This window comes from Juglans regia, chromosome 12, assembly GCF_001411555.2.
Source record: "Juglans regia cultivar Chandler chromosome 12, Walnut 2.0, whole genome shotgun sequence".
Lineage (NCBI taxonomy): Eukaryota > Viridiplantae > Streptophyta > Magnoliopsida > Fagales > Juglandaceae > Juglans > Juglans regia.
Window position 1 is genome coordinate 6,029,277 of NC_049912.1, and position 20,819 is coordinate 6,050,095.

The following is a 20,819-nucleotide window of genomic DNA, read 5'->3' on the forward strand; positions in this document are numbered from 1 at the left end:
CACCAAGGGAGGGGTAAATCTAAGAGTTTCGGTTCACATATATAAAGAGTGTTTCTATGTAATTGTGATATGGACCTAAGAAGCAAGAAGGAAGAGAAAAAGAGCATGTCCATGTATTTTGTGAGTCTCGACCTTAAGGATATAAACCTTGTTTGAATCGGGTTCAGGTGTCATACATGTCTCTAGAGTTTTCAAAATAGGTTTCTAGGAGGAAAAGTGACCAAGGAAAACCACCTTGGTTGAGCAAGTTGTTGGTTGACCATCACTAGGGTTTTTCTTTGTTTGCTTACATTTGAGTAAGCAAGTATGAAATTGTGACTTGGAGGCTTGTGTTGGCCGAGTAGGTCTTGAACCATTTAGGGGTATTATTTTCAAGAACCACTAAGTCCACATATACGGATTAGTTGGATCAATTTGAGAGTTTTATGAGATGATACTAATAATTAGAGTTTTATTTTCCAGCTCACTCATTCAGTACTCTAGACAAAAAGTTTGTAAGTTAGCCTCTAACTTACTTTTGGATAATGTGCTCACGTTTTCGTGTAAACGTTGCATATGTACCTATTGCATTTATCTATAAATATTTGAATTCTTGTTATGCTATATCACATTCTCATATGTTTGTCATATTGAATCATGTGTGTGCTCGAGGTGTCATGTTATGTCCAAAATTTGTGAATATTTGGAATCATACTTATGTGACATGTTTGATTATTGCAAATCATGCTCAAGTAATATGTTGGATCATTATAAGTTGTGCCTATATCATATGCCCATATGTAACAGACATGCTCATATGAAACGTTCTCGTCGTTATGCTGCGATGTTACATGCATTTCAATGCCATAGTATGATCACATGTCATTATCTTATGTTCATACAAGGTTTCATGGGTTGTGCATTAAAATAAGTTTTTACACGGCCCTAAGACTAGGACGGGGAATATTCTAATGGAATTCTCATGTCCATTCTGGAGTGACTGAAGATTGAGTTATAACTTCTGGATTGATGAAGTACAGTCAACTAGTTTCAAATGGGACCATAAGGTTTTCAGAGCAAAGTCGTAGTGTCTAATGCTAGTGGGTGCAAAATGTGGTAAATATGGTGAAGATCTTACGAACTGTTGTATTGATTGTGAAATTTTGGTCAAGATATGTCAATCTGCCAAGAGTTTATAAGAAGGCGTGTCAATCTACTTGAATATCTCTCGTATGACATATTAATAATTGGTCAAAAGGCCCATGATGTGGTGCGGTAACTAGTTGGTGCACACGATTATTAGAGAAATGGTAAGGTATCCATAATTCTTCATATTGAATAGGAATATGTGATTGAATAACAAATGGTAAGTTTGTGCAAATGGTTATATTGTTACAAGGTCAAATGTTTTTAAAAAGAAGTTTGAATGATTGAAAAATACAATTCAGAAGAATTGCATGTTCATATTCATGCATCCATGTTCATGTTTACTTTATATATGTTTATATTATCTCTGTGTATATTATGGTATAACTTGTTAACATTTCTCGAAATCTCACTATAGTAATTTCACGACCATTCACTCCAGAATGGTAGAAGTTGTGACAACTTTAGAAGAAAGCGAGCATAATGGATTTCAAACCTGATTTGATAGAAAACAAATATACCCTTCGAGCTCATTTTGAGGGGATTGGTTTCCATATGGAAATCATTATATGGCTATTAGAGGACCTTAAGGAGATCCTAGAGGAAGAAGATGATAGATAATGTTTTTAACTATATATCTCAAGACAATATTTTGGTAATCATGAAGGGTTAATGTTTTGGGATCCTACTTTTGTAAGAATGTTAAAACATGCTATTTTGAGATTAATAGATTATGTTTTGGTACCATGTTGTATTGCTCAAGACCTTGTTATTTTTTGTTGCGATTTATTCATACTGCTAGAAACATGCTAGATGTAATGCATGTTAAATTTCTTAACCAAGGGGCATGTAATCCAGTTTTGCATATACTGACACTTCAATCACTGCTAAATCCTAAGTAGCAGTTGGGAGCATCACACCCTTCCTCTTCTCAAACTCTTTTAGGTAAAGCTCATTTTATCTTATTATTTCTTGATCACAATTTTTATCATTTGGTTCTTGGGTTTTTTATATTGAGGCGACAAATCATATTTTTCATCTACTTTTTATTTTTCATCCATAATTTCAATCACAAATACTTAAGTTCATTTGCCTAATGACATGATTTCTTCTGTTTCACACATAGGGACCATACATCTTATTAATTAGCTTGTCTACAATAATGTTCTTTGCATTCTAGACTTCAACTTTAATCTCATTTTTTTGAGTAAAATCACATCTAATCTTTCTTATGCTTTTCTTTTGTTTCTTCCAATCATTGGATATCCAAGACCTAATTTGCTAGAAAACGATTGTCATGGTTAAGAAACATGATGACCTTTATTTGTTGCAAATCATGTCATGTCAAGACCAGCTCCTTTTCCTCGTGGTTTTGCCACCACTTGTCCTATAATAAAATCTTCTTATTTACATTTTCATATATTCAATAACTTTGTTGAACTTTGGCCTTTTCACTTATGCCATATTGCATTTCAAAATCTAGCTTTCTTGCATAACATTTTAGCTGTATCTATTATCTCTTATATATGTAATAAATAAACCTTATGTTTTGTGTGTTCCCTTGCTAAACATAAACGACTAATATTTCCTAACAGTTCTCAGATTTCTACATCACATTTTCAACTATTACATTAAGATATTTGGGGACCCTTCCCACATTTTATAGTTGAAGGTTTTCATTATTTCTTAGCTTTTGTTGATATTTTTTGCGTGCTTGTTGGGTATACCTAATTAAGTCCAAGTATAACACTTAATCTTCTACTTCAATCCTTTTTTACCATTGTTGAGACTCAATCTAATATAAAGATTAAAATTTTTTGTACCGATAATGGTCTTGGATTTGCCATGTCTACTTCCTTTGACTCTAAAGGGATCGGTCATCAAATTAACTGCGTACAAATCCTCAAACAAGACACTATCGTTAAGTGTAAACACCAACACTTGCTTCAAATTGCTCGTGTTCTTAGGTTATAATCAAATTTACCTTTATCTTTTTAGGATGATTGTGTCATCAATGTTGTCTACCTCATAAATAAATTTCCATCACTTCTCTTAACCAATAAAACATCTTATTAACTTCTTTTTAATTAACCTCATTCTTATAATCATTTGTGTGTGTTTGGATATCTTATTTTGCTTCCACTTTATACTTTGATAGGTCAAAGTTTGATACTAGATGTAGATTATGTCTTTATTGGTTCCATTTTAGTGTAAGGTCTATAAACTCCTTAACTTGGATACTAATGTCATCTTCATATCTTATGATATTAATTTTATGAACACATTTTTTCAGCGGTGTAATCGGTCCGATTTGGTCCTATCTAGTCCAGTTTAGGAGGTCATATCCTTTTTGTTGAACCTAACCGCTAGCTATTGATTCGATCGGTCCATTTGGTCCATGAACATTTTTTCCTCTTTTTTCTTCTTTTGACAGAATAATTCATATAAAAAATTAATAAAATTAATAAAATTAAAATCAAGTGATATTTTTAACATTTTATATATGGTTAATGAATAGTAAATAATTTCATTGTATATATGGTCAATGGTGATCGCTTAGATGAGAATTACATAATTAACTTATATAACTACTATATAAAATAATAATATATATAATATTTAAATATATATATACATTTGGTCGGTCTCAATTCGGTCCGGTCCAAAACAACCATTTCGAGACCAACCAATAAGACTATCGATCCAATCCGTTCAGTTTTTTCGATCTGAACCAATAGTCTTACAACCCTACATTTTTCTGTATCATTCTTTTTCTGCTAACAAATTTAATTCTTTTGTTCATATAACTAAAGTTGTTTTACCTCTTATAATTATTGACTGCATTTTTGCTGTGCTTCTTACTCTTAATGACACACACACACACACACACACACACACACACTTCCATCTCTAGTCCTACTAAGATATCTACTTTAACTCTTTACTGAAACACAACTCCCTTCACATAGATCATGTTGACCTCACAAATCTCCTCATTATTTGCATGACTATCATTGTCATTTAATGTCTTCTTCTATACCTCTGTAGTATTCTCACAGCAATGGTCTAGGTAAAGCCTATGATTTTTATAATCATATTTCTTATTCTCATGTATCTACCAATCATAGAAGTATTTCTTTAGTTGTATCCATTCATTTGAGCCCATATATATTTGTTAGATCGTAAAATACTAATGATACTTCATTGGCATGTGGTTATGACAACCTAAATAGCAACCTTGGAGAAAATTGCATTTGGATGCTAACCAGCCCTCCTGCTGGTAAGCCTATCATAGAATGTAAATGAGTGTATTGAATCAAGTATAAATTGGATGATACTATTGAACGATGCAAAGCCCGCTTAGTTAGTAAGGGTTATACACAACAAGATGGCTTAGACTATTTGAGTATTCGGAAATATTTTCCCCTATAGCCAAAATGTTCATTGTTCGATGTTTACATTCTTTAACTATTGTTCATAGCTAGCACCTTATTCAATTGGATGTTAACAATATTTTCCTATATGGAGAGCTTATTGAGTAAACATATATGACTCTATTACCTAGTTTTGACATGAAGGGGGAGTTTCAGGTTTGCAAGTTACAGAAATCTCTTTATGGCTTTAAATAAAGCCTTTTGGTAGTGGTTCTCATAGATTTCCTCTTCTTTACTCAAGCATGGTTTCATTCAAACGAAATCTGGCTATTCACTTCTCACTAGATTTCAAGAGTATTGCGTTGTTGGTAAAACTTGCTAACATATTGATTGTTAGCAATGATGAAGCTTTAGTTACTACTTTCAAAACTTTACTACATAATGAGTTGCAGTTAAAGGATCTTGGTTCTTTAAAATCTTTTCTTGGCCTTAAAGTGTTAGGACCGCCAATGTAATTCCTTATCTTAAAGAAAATATGCTTAGGATATCTTAGAAGATACTGGTTTTTTGAGAGCCTAACTTGTGCCATTTCCCATGGAGTAGCACTTAAAGTTCAACAAAGTTGAAGGTTCTCTTTTTCCTGACCCAACTGCATGTAGATGTTTGATAAGTCGATTGTTGTATTTGACTCTTACACGTTCATGCTCTCAGCCAATACTTGGAAGCATATTGAGAGCCTTATTTACATGCTACCCAAAGTGTTTTTCAGTACATTAAGGCCTTGTTTGTTTTCATAACTCCTCTCATCTTATCTAATCATTACAACTTTTTCAAATTCTCACATAAAATAAAATAAATAATTCAACTTTTTTAAATCTCAAAATAAAATAATATTAAAAAAATATATTATAACAATATTTTATTTAACTTTTAACTTTAATATCATCTCATTTCATCTACAAAAACAAACGAGCCTAAAGCAACTCCTAACCAAGGTATATTTTTCCCTACCTACTCTCGTCTTCACCTTAAAGATTTTGTTGATGTTGATTGAGTTTCTTACCCTGATACTCACCGGTCCCTCACTAGATTTTGTGTCTTTCTCAGTGACTCATCATTTGGAAGTCCAAGAAGAAACATATGGTTTCTTATTTCGCCACTTACTTGAATAGAATCTCCATATTACCCATCATCAAGTAGCTCTCATTTTTTGTGATAACAAAGTTGCTCTCCACATTGCAATCAACCGCGTCTTCTACCAATGCACCAAGCATATCACGATCAATTCCCATCTCATTTGTGATCAACTCCAAATGCATTCGCACAATGCATGTTACCTTTGCTCATCGCAGACCTCCTTACCAAACCTCTAGGTTATACTTGATCTTTTGAACATTTATTCCCCATCCTAAGGAGAGTATTAACAATAGTAGTGTGTATGATATTAATCATTCCGTGTTATTATCTAAGTTGGAATAGATTGTTAAACAAATATAAGTAATCTTTTTTTTTTTTTTCTTGTAAAATAGAGCTTCTTGTAATTAATCAATTCCAGTTCAATGCAATTCTCTCAACTCTTCTTTCATACACACTTATTATTTTATAGTGATAAACATTATAATTAACATTAGGATCAACATATAACAAAAGTGAATTATATTCTTATTAGAGTTAGGGGTAGATTATTTCCCATTAAGTTCTTACCCTAACTCTATTTAAATCATCTATAAATTAGATGATTTAATTTTATGATTCTAGGCATATGGGAGGAGTAAGAAAGAAAAAGAAAGCCAACTCTTTTTCCTTTTTTGTGGTCGTGCAGTATACAAAGTATAAGGAAAATGTGAATTTGGTATTTTGGATTATGTTTCATTTGGACACGAATATTTAAGATTGTTCTACATGAATGGGTTTAAGGTATTTTTGAATTCAGTCATTTGGGCAGTGTGCTTGATGGATGAAAGTTTGGTGTGTAATCAAAGGAAATTGTAGAAATAAACTATAGCTCCCCAAGTTTATTCATTGCTCTAGTAGAGCTAAATAATAAAAGCCATTATTATATATGTTGATCGTCTCTTTTAGGTAGAGCTAAAATCATGGTTTTTATTATTTACCTAAAAGAGATGATCAACATAAACCCTAAAAAAGAATTTATTCATTGCTCTAGTAGAGCTAAAGAGATGATCAACACAAACCCTTAAAAACAAGTGAATAAGTGGAAAATAGATTTTAGTTGAGGTGAATGAAAATGAAACTTATCTTTAGAAGAATAAAGTGAGTAGTCTCATTTACACTCAAATATAATATAGTTAAAAAAAAGTTGAAAATCTTGAGACTATAACAGCTGAAAAGAAAAAAATTGTTTAAAGTAGAAAAATGTTAGAGACACAAAGGAATTACATAAAAATTAATTCATAAACTAATGTGATTTCATATAATCCGTTAGATCTACTTTATGATAAAATAATTTTACAATCTGACGTACTACTAGGATGTAAAAAAAAAAACAAAAAATCGGTTGAACCGGTAGGTTTGGTTTGGTTCGTAACTTGAACAATACGGTACCAGTACTTAAGAACCGAAATCGGTTCGGTATCATTTTTTTATATTTTGAAAACCAGTTTAAACTGAACCAGACTGATATATTTTGATTTTTTATATTATATATAAATGACTTTTTATATAATTTTTAATATTATATTATATGCTAAATTGCTAATTAATATAATATGAAATTTTAATATTATTATTCATGTATATTAATGTTATAACATAAAATTAATATAAAATTTGATATAACATAAAATTAATATTATAAAAATAATGTACTTATACTATAATATAAATAAACTAATAGTTTAATATATGTAAACATCATATTATCACTAACATACATAATTAAGTATAGAAATAAATTAGACACTAGTATAATAATATGAAGTAAAATGCTACTTGAATAGCTAAAAGTTACCGATAAAAGTGACCAATTGAATTTTTTATTTTTTATTTTTGTACTTAAGGATTAATGATGTGACTATTAGTGAATTTGTATTTTTTAAAAATGTTTAAAGATATATAAAAAATAATTAAAGTAAAAGGAAAAAAAATAAAAAAAGTGCATTTGCACTTATCGGTCAAATTTCACGGTTTATCATCGGTCTCAGTAGCATTACCCTAACAGGAATTAGATACTATAGTGTAAGTCTAGTATACAAATAAATTAGACACTACTTACTAGTATATAAACAATTCTAGTATAATAAGTTAATCTCAATAATTATACTATACTAAGTTAATCTCACTAATAAGTTATACATTACTTATACTATACTAGTATAATTAGATACTAACGAATAAGTAATTGTTAATAACAAATACTAAATTCTAACAATTAAATTTAGTGTTGAAAAAATAATAATACTAAACTTATTTAGTGCCACACTTGTAAACGGTAAATCGAGAAAATCATATTGAAATCAAACCAAATCGGAATAAAAAAAAATCAAAAGTTTTAGTACTCTATGTATAACATCAAGACACCTACTTTATAAATTTATGTTTATTTAAGCACTTATGTTGCGTTTGGTTAGTGATGTATTTTTAAGTATTTTGTGAATAATAATAAAAAAATAATAAATAATAATGAGTAATATTAAAAAGTTGATAAAAAATAAAAATAACATAATAAATAATATTTTTTATTTAAAGTATAGATAAATGATTGGGAGGTGTGCGAGAAAATGACTTTTTAATTAAAATATAGTCAAAATTTTAAAGAGGAAGACGTGAGTGCTGGGCAGAAAGATTCTTGGCTAAAAAGAGAAAAGTATCAGCGATGAGCAATCTCGAAAGTCACCGGAGTAATAAGTTAATAATCCCTGCTCTCGAGAAGTCAAGTGGGCCCTGCAAAATCACCACCTAGCACGGACCGATCTCACCCGTTCGTTGTTTTAATCATCAAAATGGAGGGTCCAAAACCTATCTCGGTGAACGACAACCAGAGTCTCATGATAAAATAGCTGGGCCTTGAATAATCTTTTATACATTCGCTCTCTCTCTCTCTCCCCGAATCTCTCGCCTTTTAGGTCGGAGGCAGATCGGAGGCGATCTTCGAGCTTCATCCATGGCTTCCAAGCGGATCTTAAAGGAGCTCAAGGACCTACAGAAAGACCCTCCCACCTCCTGCAGCGCTGGTATGATCTTCTTCACTAAAATCCCCTTCACTTTTCTTTTATCTTCTTTCTTTCATTTGTTTTTATGCTTTTCTTTGGTGTGCATGGTTGTAAGCTTCTTCTCAGGCTCGATCTGTGACGTAGTCTTTGGGGATCTGGGCTGTTTCGTTTTTGTTTTTGTTTTTTTGTCAATTCGGACGTATTTTCTAAGTTCTTTATGCGGTTGATTACGGTGAGATATTTGTATTTCTTTTTGTTTGCAAGTAGTCTTCATGTTTGTTTTGGGAAGCATTTACATGAGACGAAAGCCTTTGATGTGATGTTATTGTGTGAACATGAGCTTTTTGTAGCATCATCTAGGTGTCTTGACTGGTAAAGTCATGAGCTTGACTGTGGATAAGAATAATATTTTGGTCGTGGGAGGTTTGCTAAGTTTTCCGCTTTATCCGTTCTAAGTCGATAGAGAAGTATATTGTTAATAATGGGTGGTTCTTAACTTCTTTGTGGGCGTTTCATGTTCAATTAAAGTTACGACTGTGTTGCAAAAGTGAGAAAGATTAATTTTAAAAGAAATGATAGCAAATGTGAGAACTGTTTTTATTTATTAAAAAGATCTCATTTTTAGGAAATCCAAGAGCAGAAGATGGCATTTGATCATTGAAGGAAAGCACCTTGCCCCAATTATAGCAGTCTGTGCATTGTATGTTTCAATGCTAAATGGTTAATTTTCTTTCAGGTCCCAACCCCCATAAATGAAATGATTGAAGATTGGTTTTTCTTTTGCAAAGCTGGAGACATTGCCCACTTGTTTTCATTTATGCCTTTAAAGTCAGAAAAATATATGCAATTAAAATTGATATATCAGATCTACTGTAGTGCAGTAGTGCTTGATTTTAAGTTCTCAATATTTTCCACATTCATTGGACTATATTTCGCCACCTCCATTTCTCCCCTGAAGGATGGCGTTAACATTCATTTGCGTGATCTTATCTTTGATAAAAAAAAATTTCCTTATTTTTTTATAAGTAAAATAAATCTATATCTGTGAGTGTAATTGTTAGACACTCATAGAAAGGGGAGTTGATGCTGCATATGGTTAGATATGGTTAGAGAAGGCTCTTTGGGCTGTCATTGTTAGGGGTGCTACCCACCCTATATGGGCAGGTAGCTACCCATCCCGTGCCCCGTCCCCACCCATATCTCTAACCTTCTGCATACACCACCTTCAGGCCACCCCGTCCGACAACACATTTTTCACAAAAAAAATTCAACAAAATTGTATTTACATCAGAAAAGTCGTACAAGTCCAACAAATCACACAGATCTGAAGATCTTTGCTCATATAGCCCATATAATCATAGTCGCAATTGTGGGTCTTTAATTTACAGATCCACGGTGGCGATAGTCTTGAGTTGTAGAGACCCACAGCCAAGCCGTGGTCTCCATGACCCATGACAATGGAGAGAGAAGCCAAGCTAAGAAGAAGAGGAGGAGAAGATAAAGGGAGAGGAAGACAGGGAGGAAGGGGGAGAGGAGAGGAGACAGGGAGGAAGGGGGAGAGGAGAGGAGAGGAGAGGAGAGGAAGGGACGACAAGAGATTGAGAGAAATGAGAGGAGAGAGAAAAATTAGTGAATTTATAGTTAGGGTTTTTTTAAGTATATGGCCGAGTGGGTTAAAACCCCGGTGACCCACCTGCCTCCTGCCCGCATCCGCACCCGGGCCGGCCGGGTTGCCTGCTAGTCCCCTAGCAGGACGGGTGGATTGGCTGGGTTGTGGGGACCCGCCACCCTCATTGTCATGTAGCTCTAGCAATTCATAAAACTTGTTCATCTTGTATCTCTAAAAGATTTGCTTATCCTAGTCTCAGAAAAGGGGGAACAAAGAAACTGTACAGCATCATCTAAACAATAGGCAAAGATATTGTGCAATGCAAATGAATGCCAACACCATATCATTGTCAAGTCCATTACATTACAATTTAGTTTCAGCTGAGTCTTCTAATCTAGAGAGTTAAACATATCATTTTATGACAAATGTGATTGCTTAACGATTGATCTAAGACATGTTTGAGGAATTTTTTGGATGAGCATAAATGTTTTGGTGGAAAATGCATATTATTGCTCCTGAGAGTTGAATCACTTTTCTATTCTTCTAGTACCCACTTGTTGATTCTTCATGGATACGTAGTTTCTCATTTAATTGCTATTCTTTTCTAATTGTAGATTTGTACCACTTTGATCCCCGGAAAATATAGATTTTTATCACTTTTAATAGCTCCCTCTTTTAGGAGTAAATGCAATAGGTGCCACTCAAAGACTATCTCATGTGGTAAAGAAGATCTGGCATGCCATGAAGCCTATGATTTCTCCAATTATTCAAAAAGTTCTCATGTTATGTCAGAGGAACGTCACAGTTTTTCTAGCTCTTTCAGATTAATAGAAGCCAATAGAATGCCATGTTATTCATGTTATATGTAGCCCAATCAGACTGTTATATATCCAAATATGCAAATGCTATTGGAAAGCTAATGATATTAAGGTGCCCATTTTTTCCATTTTATTAAAGAGGGCATGTATACCGTAACTTTTTATGATAAATGCAATGTTTGTAATGAAATATTTTGGGATATAAATCTATTCCTTCTTTTAATTTGGCAGGCCCTGTAGCAGAGGACATGTTTCATTGGCAAGCAACAATAATGGGTCCCCCAGATAGTCCTTATGCTGGGGGAGTCTTTCTAGTTACCATTCATTTCCCTCCTGACTATCCTTTTAAACCACCTAAGGTGTGCTATGGTCCATTTATGAAAGTTCATATAAAAGTTGGTTGTTACGTATAAGTCCTATTTTGTTATTTTCCACTTTTGTGTATTTCCAATTTTTTTTCGTGAAAAAGATATCTTGCCTGGTAAGGGATTGATGTTTGTGAAACCACCAATTGTCCTAAAAGCTTAAGCTAATGAGAATAGATAAATTTAATTATTTGTATTCTCCCCGTCATGTGTGGGTTAAATCCCCTTCAATGAGTGAGCCCAACATGTGGAATATTTAATTAAATGGGGTAGGGTGTAGAGTCACAGTTCAAACTCAGAACCTCTATTCTGATGTCATGTGAAATCACCAATTGTCTTAAAAGTTTAAGCTGATGGAAAGATGTAAATTAAATTATTTGTATTATGTTTTTAACAATGTTGATTTTTTCTTTTACAATAAACAATTCTTCATTATTAGGTTTATATGAAGTTTTACTAGAAAGTATATCATGAAAAAACTAGTGTGCCTAGGAAAGACAAATTTGATAGATTTCTTTTTCACTTTGTAAAAAGTGTTCATATCTTATATTTGTTGCTAAGTATATGATATTCTATTTAATATCTTATATTTCTGAAGTTACTTATCAAAAAAAAAAAAAATCTTATATTTCTGAAGTATAAATTATCATTTCAAATATCAACTTCTCCTGCAATGATGTCTATGCTACATGGTATTGTTATAATATTGTTTAATTTAGTTCTTCTAATTGAAGTATTTTCCATCTCTAAGGGAAGCTACTCTAATCTATTATCATAAAATTTTAAATACGACCTTGGGGACTACGACACTCACATAAGGTTCTTGTTGTAGCAATTTGAAAAGCAGGAGAAGGTTTTCATTTTTTTTACTAGTGAATTGATTTTTGAAATCATGCACTTCTGGATACCTTTCTCTGCCCAAGTATCTATTTTGAAATTCACACAGCATCCCCTCCCAATTCTTTCAGAACCTATCGATATCAATTGTGTCATTTCACATGTTTGGACTAAAGATGACCTCACAAAAGAGGTAAAAAACGTAGTGGTACCAAAAAAATTTGAAAGTGAAGAATTTCTGACTAATTGATTAATTAAATACATTGAAATCAGATAAGAAGAAAAGTTTAGGGTCTATGGGGCCTGTGCGGTCCAGCTTGTGACACTTCACTTCCCTATAAAACCTGACACTTCCATCCCCTATAAAACCTAAGTAAAGAATAAGTCACGAATTCAAATCCACTGGTGGTGTGTTTAACTTACCAATCAGAAAAGGAAAAAAAAAAATTTGCTTCCTTGGTTTTCCAGTTTTCCTTTTGTTTTTTCCCCTTTTTGATGTTTAAATATGTGATGAGTTTTATCTTTTACTAATTTAGATTGTGTTTATACACCAAAGCTTGATGAGGTGGGCTATGTTTCACCAAGAGCCTGAGCCTTTATGAATTTTAATTTGGCATGTGAGATGAATTAATCCAGTAAGACGGACCCTCTGCATGTGAAATCTCAATAATTAAAGTTTATATGTTTTTTTATTTTTTATTTTGGATTCTGTTAACCCCCAAGGCCCCGATCATTTAGGAGTCTTTGTGATAGTTCCTTTGTAACCTTTATCGTACACTCTCTATTTGTTTTGTGGCAGGTTGCATTTAGGACCAAGGTTTTTCATCCAAACATAAACAGCAATGGCAGCATATGCCTTGACATTTTAAAAGAACAGTGGAGTCCTGCCCTGACTATATCCAAGGTTATGATCTCTTAACAACTTTATTACTAACTACTCAGTTTTGAATTTTTGTATTTGTTAAAGAACTGAAAAAATTGCATCCAGGCACACATGGTGTATAGAAGAAAGTCCTTGTGTGCCTGGATGCCATCTAGAAGAAGAAAAAGATAAAAGAAAATAATAAAAAGTTGGTTTATCAAAAGCTGTAGAAGCTGTCCAAAAGAATAGGTATTAAAAAAAATACTGCTCTTCCAAAATTCTCAAGGTTCCTTTCCTTCCAACATTATTGAAAATGAGATGGCACGGGAAGTGTGGCCTAATATTATTTAGAAATACGATGTTTGGTACACCATGAGACTGAAATGGATTAGTCATTAGTTGTGGTCTTATTATTAGGCTGGTGAATGAAACTTCTTAGACGAGAAATCTATGGTACCACAAATGTTGGTAGCTCACGGCCCCATAATTCATGGTCCTGACAATGACAACTCCATGGCAAAATCAGGATGATGAGTGTGCAACTGATTTAAATAAACTGCCAAGATTCTCAGTATGTGTAAAGAAAAAGAAAATTCCACTTTGAAATATGAATTGTGGGAAAAGGAAAAGACCCATGATTGTACACTCCTTTAAGTCTGAAATCAGATGGTAGAAAGATATTTTGTTGTAATCATATTCAACCCGTGTCCCAATCGTTTAAATTTCCATGGAGGAAAATGTTCATAGAATCGGCTTGTTGAATTTCACCCCTGTTAACTGTTTCATACATCATTGCTGTTTTGTGAGTTGGTGGAAAGGTTTGTTGTTGTGTTTCCAGGTGCTGCTGTCCATCTGCTCCCTCTTGACAGACCCAAACCCAGATGATCCCTTGGTGCCAGAAATTGCTCATATGTACAAGACAGACAGGGCCAAGTACGAGACAACTGCTAGGAGCTGGACCCAGAAGTATGCCATGGGTTAGATCTTCAACGCTTTGTTGCATTTAGGAAGAGAACCTTGTCTTTTTATTCCCTTGTTATGTATAAAAAAAAAATTATGTGCCGACTGACTAAATGAATTGTATCTTAACACATCGCCTAAAGGCGTGGCAAGTGTGCTCTTGCAGTTTCACGCCTTCTGCTTTCTTCAGTCTTTTCGTTGCTCCATTTTAGCAGTTAGTACATGTCCATAATCTTCTGCTCGTTTTAAGCATCGTCATGAGTGTTCGAAGTTAGCTTTTTCTTGTTCTTGCTTTAATGGATTATTAAGGGTACGACGTTCTACTTTGGAGGGAGACAGACACTAGCGGTGTTCGGTGTCTCTTATCTTCTTACTCATCTTGAGAGGAAACAAAGCCTACAGAAATTGCGCATAAGGATAAGAATTAGGACTGTCATATTGTTTGCACTTGTAAATTTAACACGAAATAGTAGTTTTGGAGTGGACATGTTTGGGTTTGGGAATGTCCGATTATTTTTTTTACCTTTTCCTTTTAGTAGTTTCCTTTTACGTGTCCTGATATGTTGGGTTCATTCTGTGAAACAAGCGTGTCGTATTCAGTTCACGGTGATTGATTCTTTTAATTATTTTAATCTAAATGTTATAACTATTAAAGAGATTTTATAAAAATAAAATTATAAATTGATATTATTTTATATAATATGTTAGATTTATTTTATAATAAAAGTTATTTTATAATCTAAGATTTATTTTTATAAAATTTTTTTGTATGCTAGTCTTCTTGTTATAGAGATCTCCTGCAGTATTCTCTCTCTGATCACCTTTTATAATTAAATAAAAATATAGAACACAGGAACTCCCTAATATTTAATGCTATCTGTGTACAATTTTTACTTGTCTTTTTTTCACTATATTTTCTTTACTAGATAGAGTCAGGATTGAGCAAAAATTCGACTCTGTTTTGACTTCGATAAAGCAGAGTCAGAATTAGGGATGTAACTGGTTTGATTCGGTTTGGTTTTAGACATATTTTAGAACCAAATCGGTATATACCGGTTTTATGATTTGAATAACCGATATCGTACCGGTTTCATCTTTAAACTGATACTTATGATTTTACTTGTCTAGTTTGGTCAAGCTTTTTCAGTATATTATAATACATATTATAATTATTTTATAGACTATAGTGATATATTATAATATATAATATAGTGATATATTATAATATATTATAATATATAGTGATATAATATTAATATAACTACTAATACAATATACTATAGTAATAATATATAGTTATTTATGTAGAATTTTAAAATTTAATATTATATTCTTCTCTAAAATAAATTAATATTATATTAATTACTAATTTATCATATAAATCAAAAATATTTTATATAATATAAAAAATTAATATATATAAACCGATCTAGTCTGGTTCGGTCTGCTGTTAAAAAAAAGAAAATCGGAACTGAATCGATTTCGACCGGTTTTGAAAAAAATGGAACCGGTATCGGATTGGACCAAACTTGGTATCGGACCAAACTCACTGGTTCGGTCCAGTTCGGTCCAGTTCACAGGTTTTTTTTACACCCCTAGTCAGAATTAGATTTTTTTTAGTTTTTCAATAAGAGTCAAAGGTATTGCCGGATCGGATCGGAGTATTGTTGGATTGACTTTGACTCCGATTCCAATCCGACTTTGCCTTCCAACAGCAACTTCGATATTGTACATATGTTATAAAAAATATGTATTTACTAATATATTTATATACTTATATAGTTATAACTTAGACTAATGGATCTTTTATAATACATTTTTCTTTAAAATATAAAAAAATGTTCTCAAAAGTGTCTTCCATTGGATCTTATATTTTAAAGATACTTTTACATTCTGCTACAGTAAACCTCTAGATGTAGAGAATATTGTTCATCATTGTAAACATTTTTAATTAATTTCTCTTCCCTCCTCTTGCTAAGTTTCTTATTTCTTCAACTCTCTTTATTCACATTATATAATTATTGAGAATGAATATTCTCATAATATATTTTAAGAATATTTTCATTATATAATCTATTCTTTTTATTTTTTAAATTAATTTATATTTTGTTTTAGCTTATAAATTTGGATTAATTTAAAATAAAACATAATTATATGACATTGTATATGGAGAGATATTACAAATATAAAAAGATATGAGAATATCATTAGTAATTAGAGAAAATATTTGAAATGAATAAAAAATATTAAAAAGTATAATATAATTTAAATGATATGATGAAAAGATAGATAAGCTAATGTATAGCATATTGTAAAAGTCAATATGTAAAATAGAAAAAATGAGTTTTGATTATGTATTTTAAAGGATAGAATGAAGAATCTATTGTGAGTGCTCTTATATAATTAACACGAAATATCAGTTTTGGAGGACATGTTTGTGTTTGGGAATGCCCGAGTATTTTTTCACCTTTTCCTTTTAGTAGTTTCCTTTTACATGTCTTGATATGTTTGGTCAAACTAGTCGAGTTGGGTCATTTTGTGAAACAAGTGTGTCGTATTCAGGTCATGGTGATTGATTCTTTTAATTATTATTATTTTATGACAAAACATATAACTTCATTAATCAAAAGAAGATTACAGACATAAATCAAACCACAAGGTTTGAGATAAAAAGTCCGGAATACGAACCCACCACATGTTGATACTCTCAACATTTCTCTCATATTGAGCAAGAGAATGTGCAGCCATATTGGCTTCCCTACAGACATGAGTAAAAAAAAGATGAAAGATGCTTAATCTCAGAATAAAGGCCACCAAACATTGAGCTTGACATACCGTTTTGTTGCAGCGCCTCAATCACTAGTAGGCAGTCACTTTCCACTTGAAGCTTGTGTATTCCTATTCCTGAACAGAATTGAAGGCCACGTAAAAGAGCTAACAGCTCAATGTGCTCGAGTTCATCAACAACCATTTCTGATGTGGTTGTAGCCAATAAAACGCTGCCCATGCTATACCGCAATATCGCACCAGTCCCTGTTTTTCCAAGCTCTGAAAAAACTGTTCCATCAACGTTCAACTTCAGAATTTCTGGTTGCGGGGCCTTCCACTTATACAACGCTTGCACTTGCAGCCTGGTTTGCTTAGGAACAGCTTTAAAACTCTTAAGCACTGAAATTGTATGTTCAGCAGCTTGGTAGGGAGAAATGAGAATCTGATAATGAAAAAGCTTATTCCTCCGGTACCAAAACCCTCATGCCAAAACAAAGAAAATAGACAAACTATCCCATTGCTTAGTATTGCAGAACTTAAAAGCCATCTCAAAAACAGTAACAACATTGTCAATGGCTTGTACAGGTAAATAATCCTTCCATGATTTCTGAAGCAGCTTGCAGCCCACTAATTGAGCTGAATTATTGCATATTTTATATATTTAGAATAAATATATTTTATTTATTTTATTACATTATTATTAGTTTTAGATGAATAAATAGTTAAGATGAATAAATTCGAGTTGTGATTTAAATTGGTTAATAGCATGATTCATGCTTAATTTTATAACTTGTGATTTAATTGGATAATGTTCATTCACATACACAACATATTTTTGATATTCTGTTATTCTTATTTTATTTTATTTCTAATTTATATTATTTTATTTCTAATTTCAAATTCAAAAGACTTTTAAGTGGACAAGACGTTGGAACAATTTAAGAATTTTCAACGAGTATAGTACTCTTCAAATAAGGATAATGATGGAGTTTGAGAGTAATTCGGATCAGAGTCCAAAATACGTTAGGAGACAGAATGGACACACTTTAGAATTTTAATCATAACTTTCAGTTCAAATATCGGATTAATAAGATTCTTGATGCGTTGGAAAAATATCTTAAAGGGCTACAAAGTTATCTCTAATAAGAATTTCCAAATTCGAACTCCTGAAGCATGTACGTGGCTTCCAAGTTGAGTCCTAAAATTTAAGCGATTTTGTGTGCGAGAATATGAAAAAATTAGGGTTTCTTTCATACCCTATTTAAGCATATCATTAGCACGAAATTGGAAACTTTTTGCAGAGCAGTGCAGTACATTTGAAGAATTCTTCCAGGGTTCAATTGCCTCTCCAGTAGCCTCTGCCATTGCCTACCACCTCCATCTCCATCTATTTGGCTTGCTCTTTTCATTTCCTACTTTTTATTTAATTTCAGTTTAAAATTTATGGAATATTTTTGAGATATTTGGTTTAGACTTTTGGGCATTTTATTTGCTATTTATTTACTTCGTGTTATTTATTTTTCTCGTTTTTTTAAGCTTTCATTTAACAGTGATTACAATTGCTATGGATTAATTTTGAGAATTTATGATTTGAATACAAGGATGAACCCTATAATCTTGATTTTGGGGCTTTTCAATTTTCAGTTCGTATTTGGTCAATTACTTTCTAATCTAGTTTAATTATTAGCTTAGTTTTATTAATCTCTTAGTTCCATTGCATATTAGATTGATTAAAGTTTAATTATGACTTAAATAATTTCAGTTTTATTGTTAATTTTCAGATTAATTAAGATTGTTCAGTTTAATTGATTGTTAATTTCAATTTGTTAATCTTTTACATTTCATTTCGACACTCAAAATCTCAAAAATATGAATCTAGTCCATGACTTGTGCCATTTTCATTCTTGTTGCAGTTTTCCATCTATTGCATATACCATCATTTTTATTTTCTCTTTGTGAATATTTTCATCATTTTAAACGAGTTTGATTTTAAGTAACTTTCCCTGAGAAGACGATCTATGAATTTATTTCTAATTATTACGCGACATCCTCTTGCACTTGGAATAGCCTTTGTGCTACTCATTTTTTGAGTGAGTCACCCACCAACGCATGAAAAGTTCCTTCTTCTCCATCATTACACAAACTACAAATCCCATCATTTGGAACATGCTTTAATAATAGATTTTCCTTTGTAGGCAATTCATCCTTACAAGCACGCCAGGCAAATATTTTGATCTTTTTAGGAACTAGCATCTTCCAAATATATTTCCAAACCACTCTTTGAACACTTGCAGAAGAAGACTCAGCTTCTTGGGAACCCTATTGATCTAGAATAAAGTGATAACAACTTCTAACACTGAACAAACCATTTCTTTCATAGCCCCAAACTATCTTATCTGCATTATTCCCAGCACATAGAGGTGTTTTCAGAATGTCCGCCACAATACTTGGATTAAAGAGAGCTCTAAGTCTTTCCACATTCCAGGATCTAGGCGTCTCACAAAAGAGAGAACTCACATGATCCAGCCTATTTCCCTCACCACCCACAATCCCTTCCTTCACCAGAGAATTATGACCTAGAATCCATCTATCAAGACAAATGTTAATTGAAGTTCCATCCCCTATTCTCCATCTACACCTATCCACTGCCCATTTTTTTGACTCCCAAATCCCTCTCCAAGTAAAAGAGGGGGACCTACCCAACCCAGCTTCCACAAAATTTGAGCTTGAAAAATACTTAGCTTTAAGCAACCTATGAAGTAAAGAAGACTCATCTTGAATTAATCTCCACCATGTTTTAGCTAGCATAGCCAAATTAAAGACTCAACTTCTTAAAACCCAATCCTCCCCACGACTTTCTAACTCACATTTTGTTCCAACTTAACTAATGTATTTTCCTCTGATTTTCCTTTTGCCCCCACCAAAACCGAGCCATCATACTTTCTAAATCATCACACAAGCTTGAGGCGAGAAGAAAACAACTCATGGAATAGGAAGGTATAGAAAGGGCAACAACCTTAAGCAAAACTTCATTGCCCCCTTGTGATAGCAACTTTTCCTTCCAAGTTATACTGATGTATATCAGAATTTTTCCACAAATTTTTTATCTCCTCTCGGAGCCCTTTTACAGATTTTTATTCCTGAAATATGCTTTCTCAGCCCAGCTTCCTTCAATAAAGTTATAAGCCCATCAGTACACAGAAAAAATAGATAAGGAGACAATGGGTCCCCATGTCTAAGTCCTCTAGATGGCAAAATAGGACCCTTAGGCTCACCATTAATAAGCACAGAAAAAGACATGGAACTAACACACAACATGACCATCTTAACAAACCCCTGATTGAACTCCATCACCTCCATAATAGATTTCAAGAACCCCCACTCCACCCTAGCATATACTTTACTCATATCCTATTTCAAAGACATAAACCCCTTCTTCCATTTTTTCTTAAGCCTCAAATAATGGATTAGCTCATAGGCTATAAGAACATTATCAGTAATTAACCACCCCAGCACAAATGCACTTTGACTCTCCCCAATAATACCAGATAAAACCAGTTTCAGCCTATTTGCAACAACTTTAGCAATGAACTTATAGGCCACATTACACAAACTTATCGGTCTATAATTAGCAACTCTAAGAGGGGACTTTTTTTTTGGGATCAAAGTAATAAAAGTGTGGTTCAAAGAAGACGGAAAAGAACCTGAATTAAGAGCATGCAACACAGCTATAGTGACAACACTCCCCACCACATGCCAATATTCTTGGAAAAATATTGGAGACATCCCCATCCGGGCCTGGAGCTTTGGACGGATTCATTTGCTATATGGCTTCCTTAACCTCTTCTTCAGTATACACTCTGCTTAAATCTTCATTCATATGTGAAGTGACTATACCCCTTAGAACATTCAGAAACTCTAGAGACTC

The 20,819-nt window shown here is 32.8% G+C and overlaps 1 protein-coding gene across 1 annotated transcript; it reads left to right on the forward strand.

Annotated features, from left to right (window-relative positions):
* The first annotated feature begins 8,530 nt into the window (after positions 1–8,530).
* Positions 8,531–14,367, forward strand: LOC108985485 (ubiquitin-conjugating enzyme E2-17 kDa-like). Its single transcript, XM_018957791.2, has 4 exons — positions 8,531–8,692; positions 11,330–11,457; positions 13,100–13,204; positions 14,001–14,367. The coding sequence occupies exons 1-4, from the start codon at positions 8,623–8,625 to the stop codon at positions 14,142–14,144; spliced, it is 447 nt and encodes a 148-aa protein (XP_018813336.1). The 5' UTR covers positions 8,531–8,622; the 3' UTR covers positions 14,145–14,367.
* Positions 14,368–20,819: the final 6,452 nt, after the last annotated feature.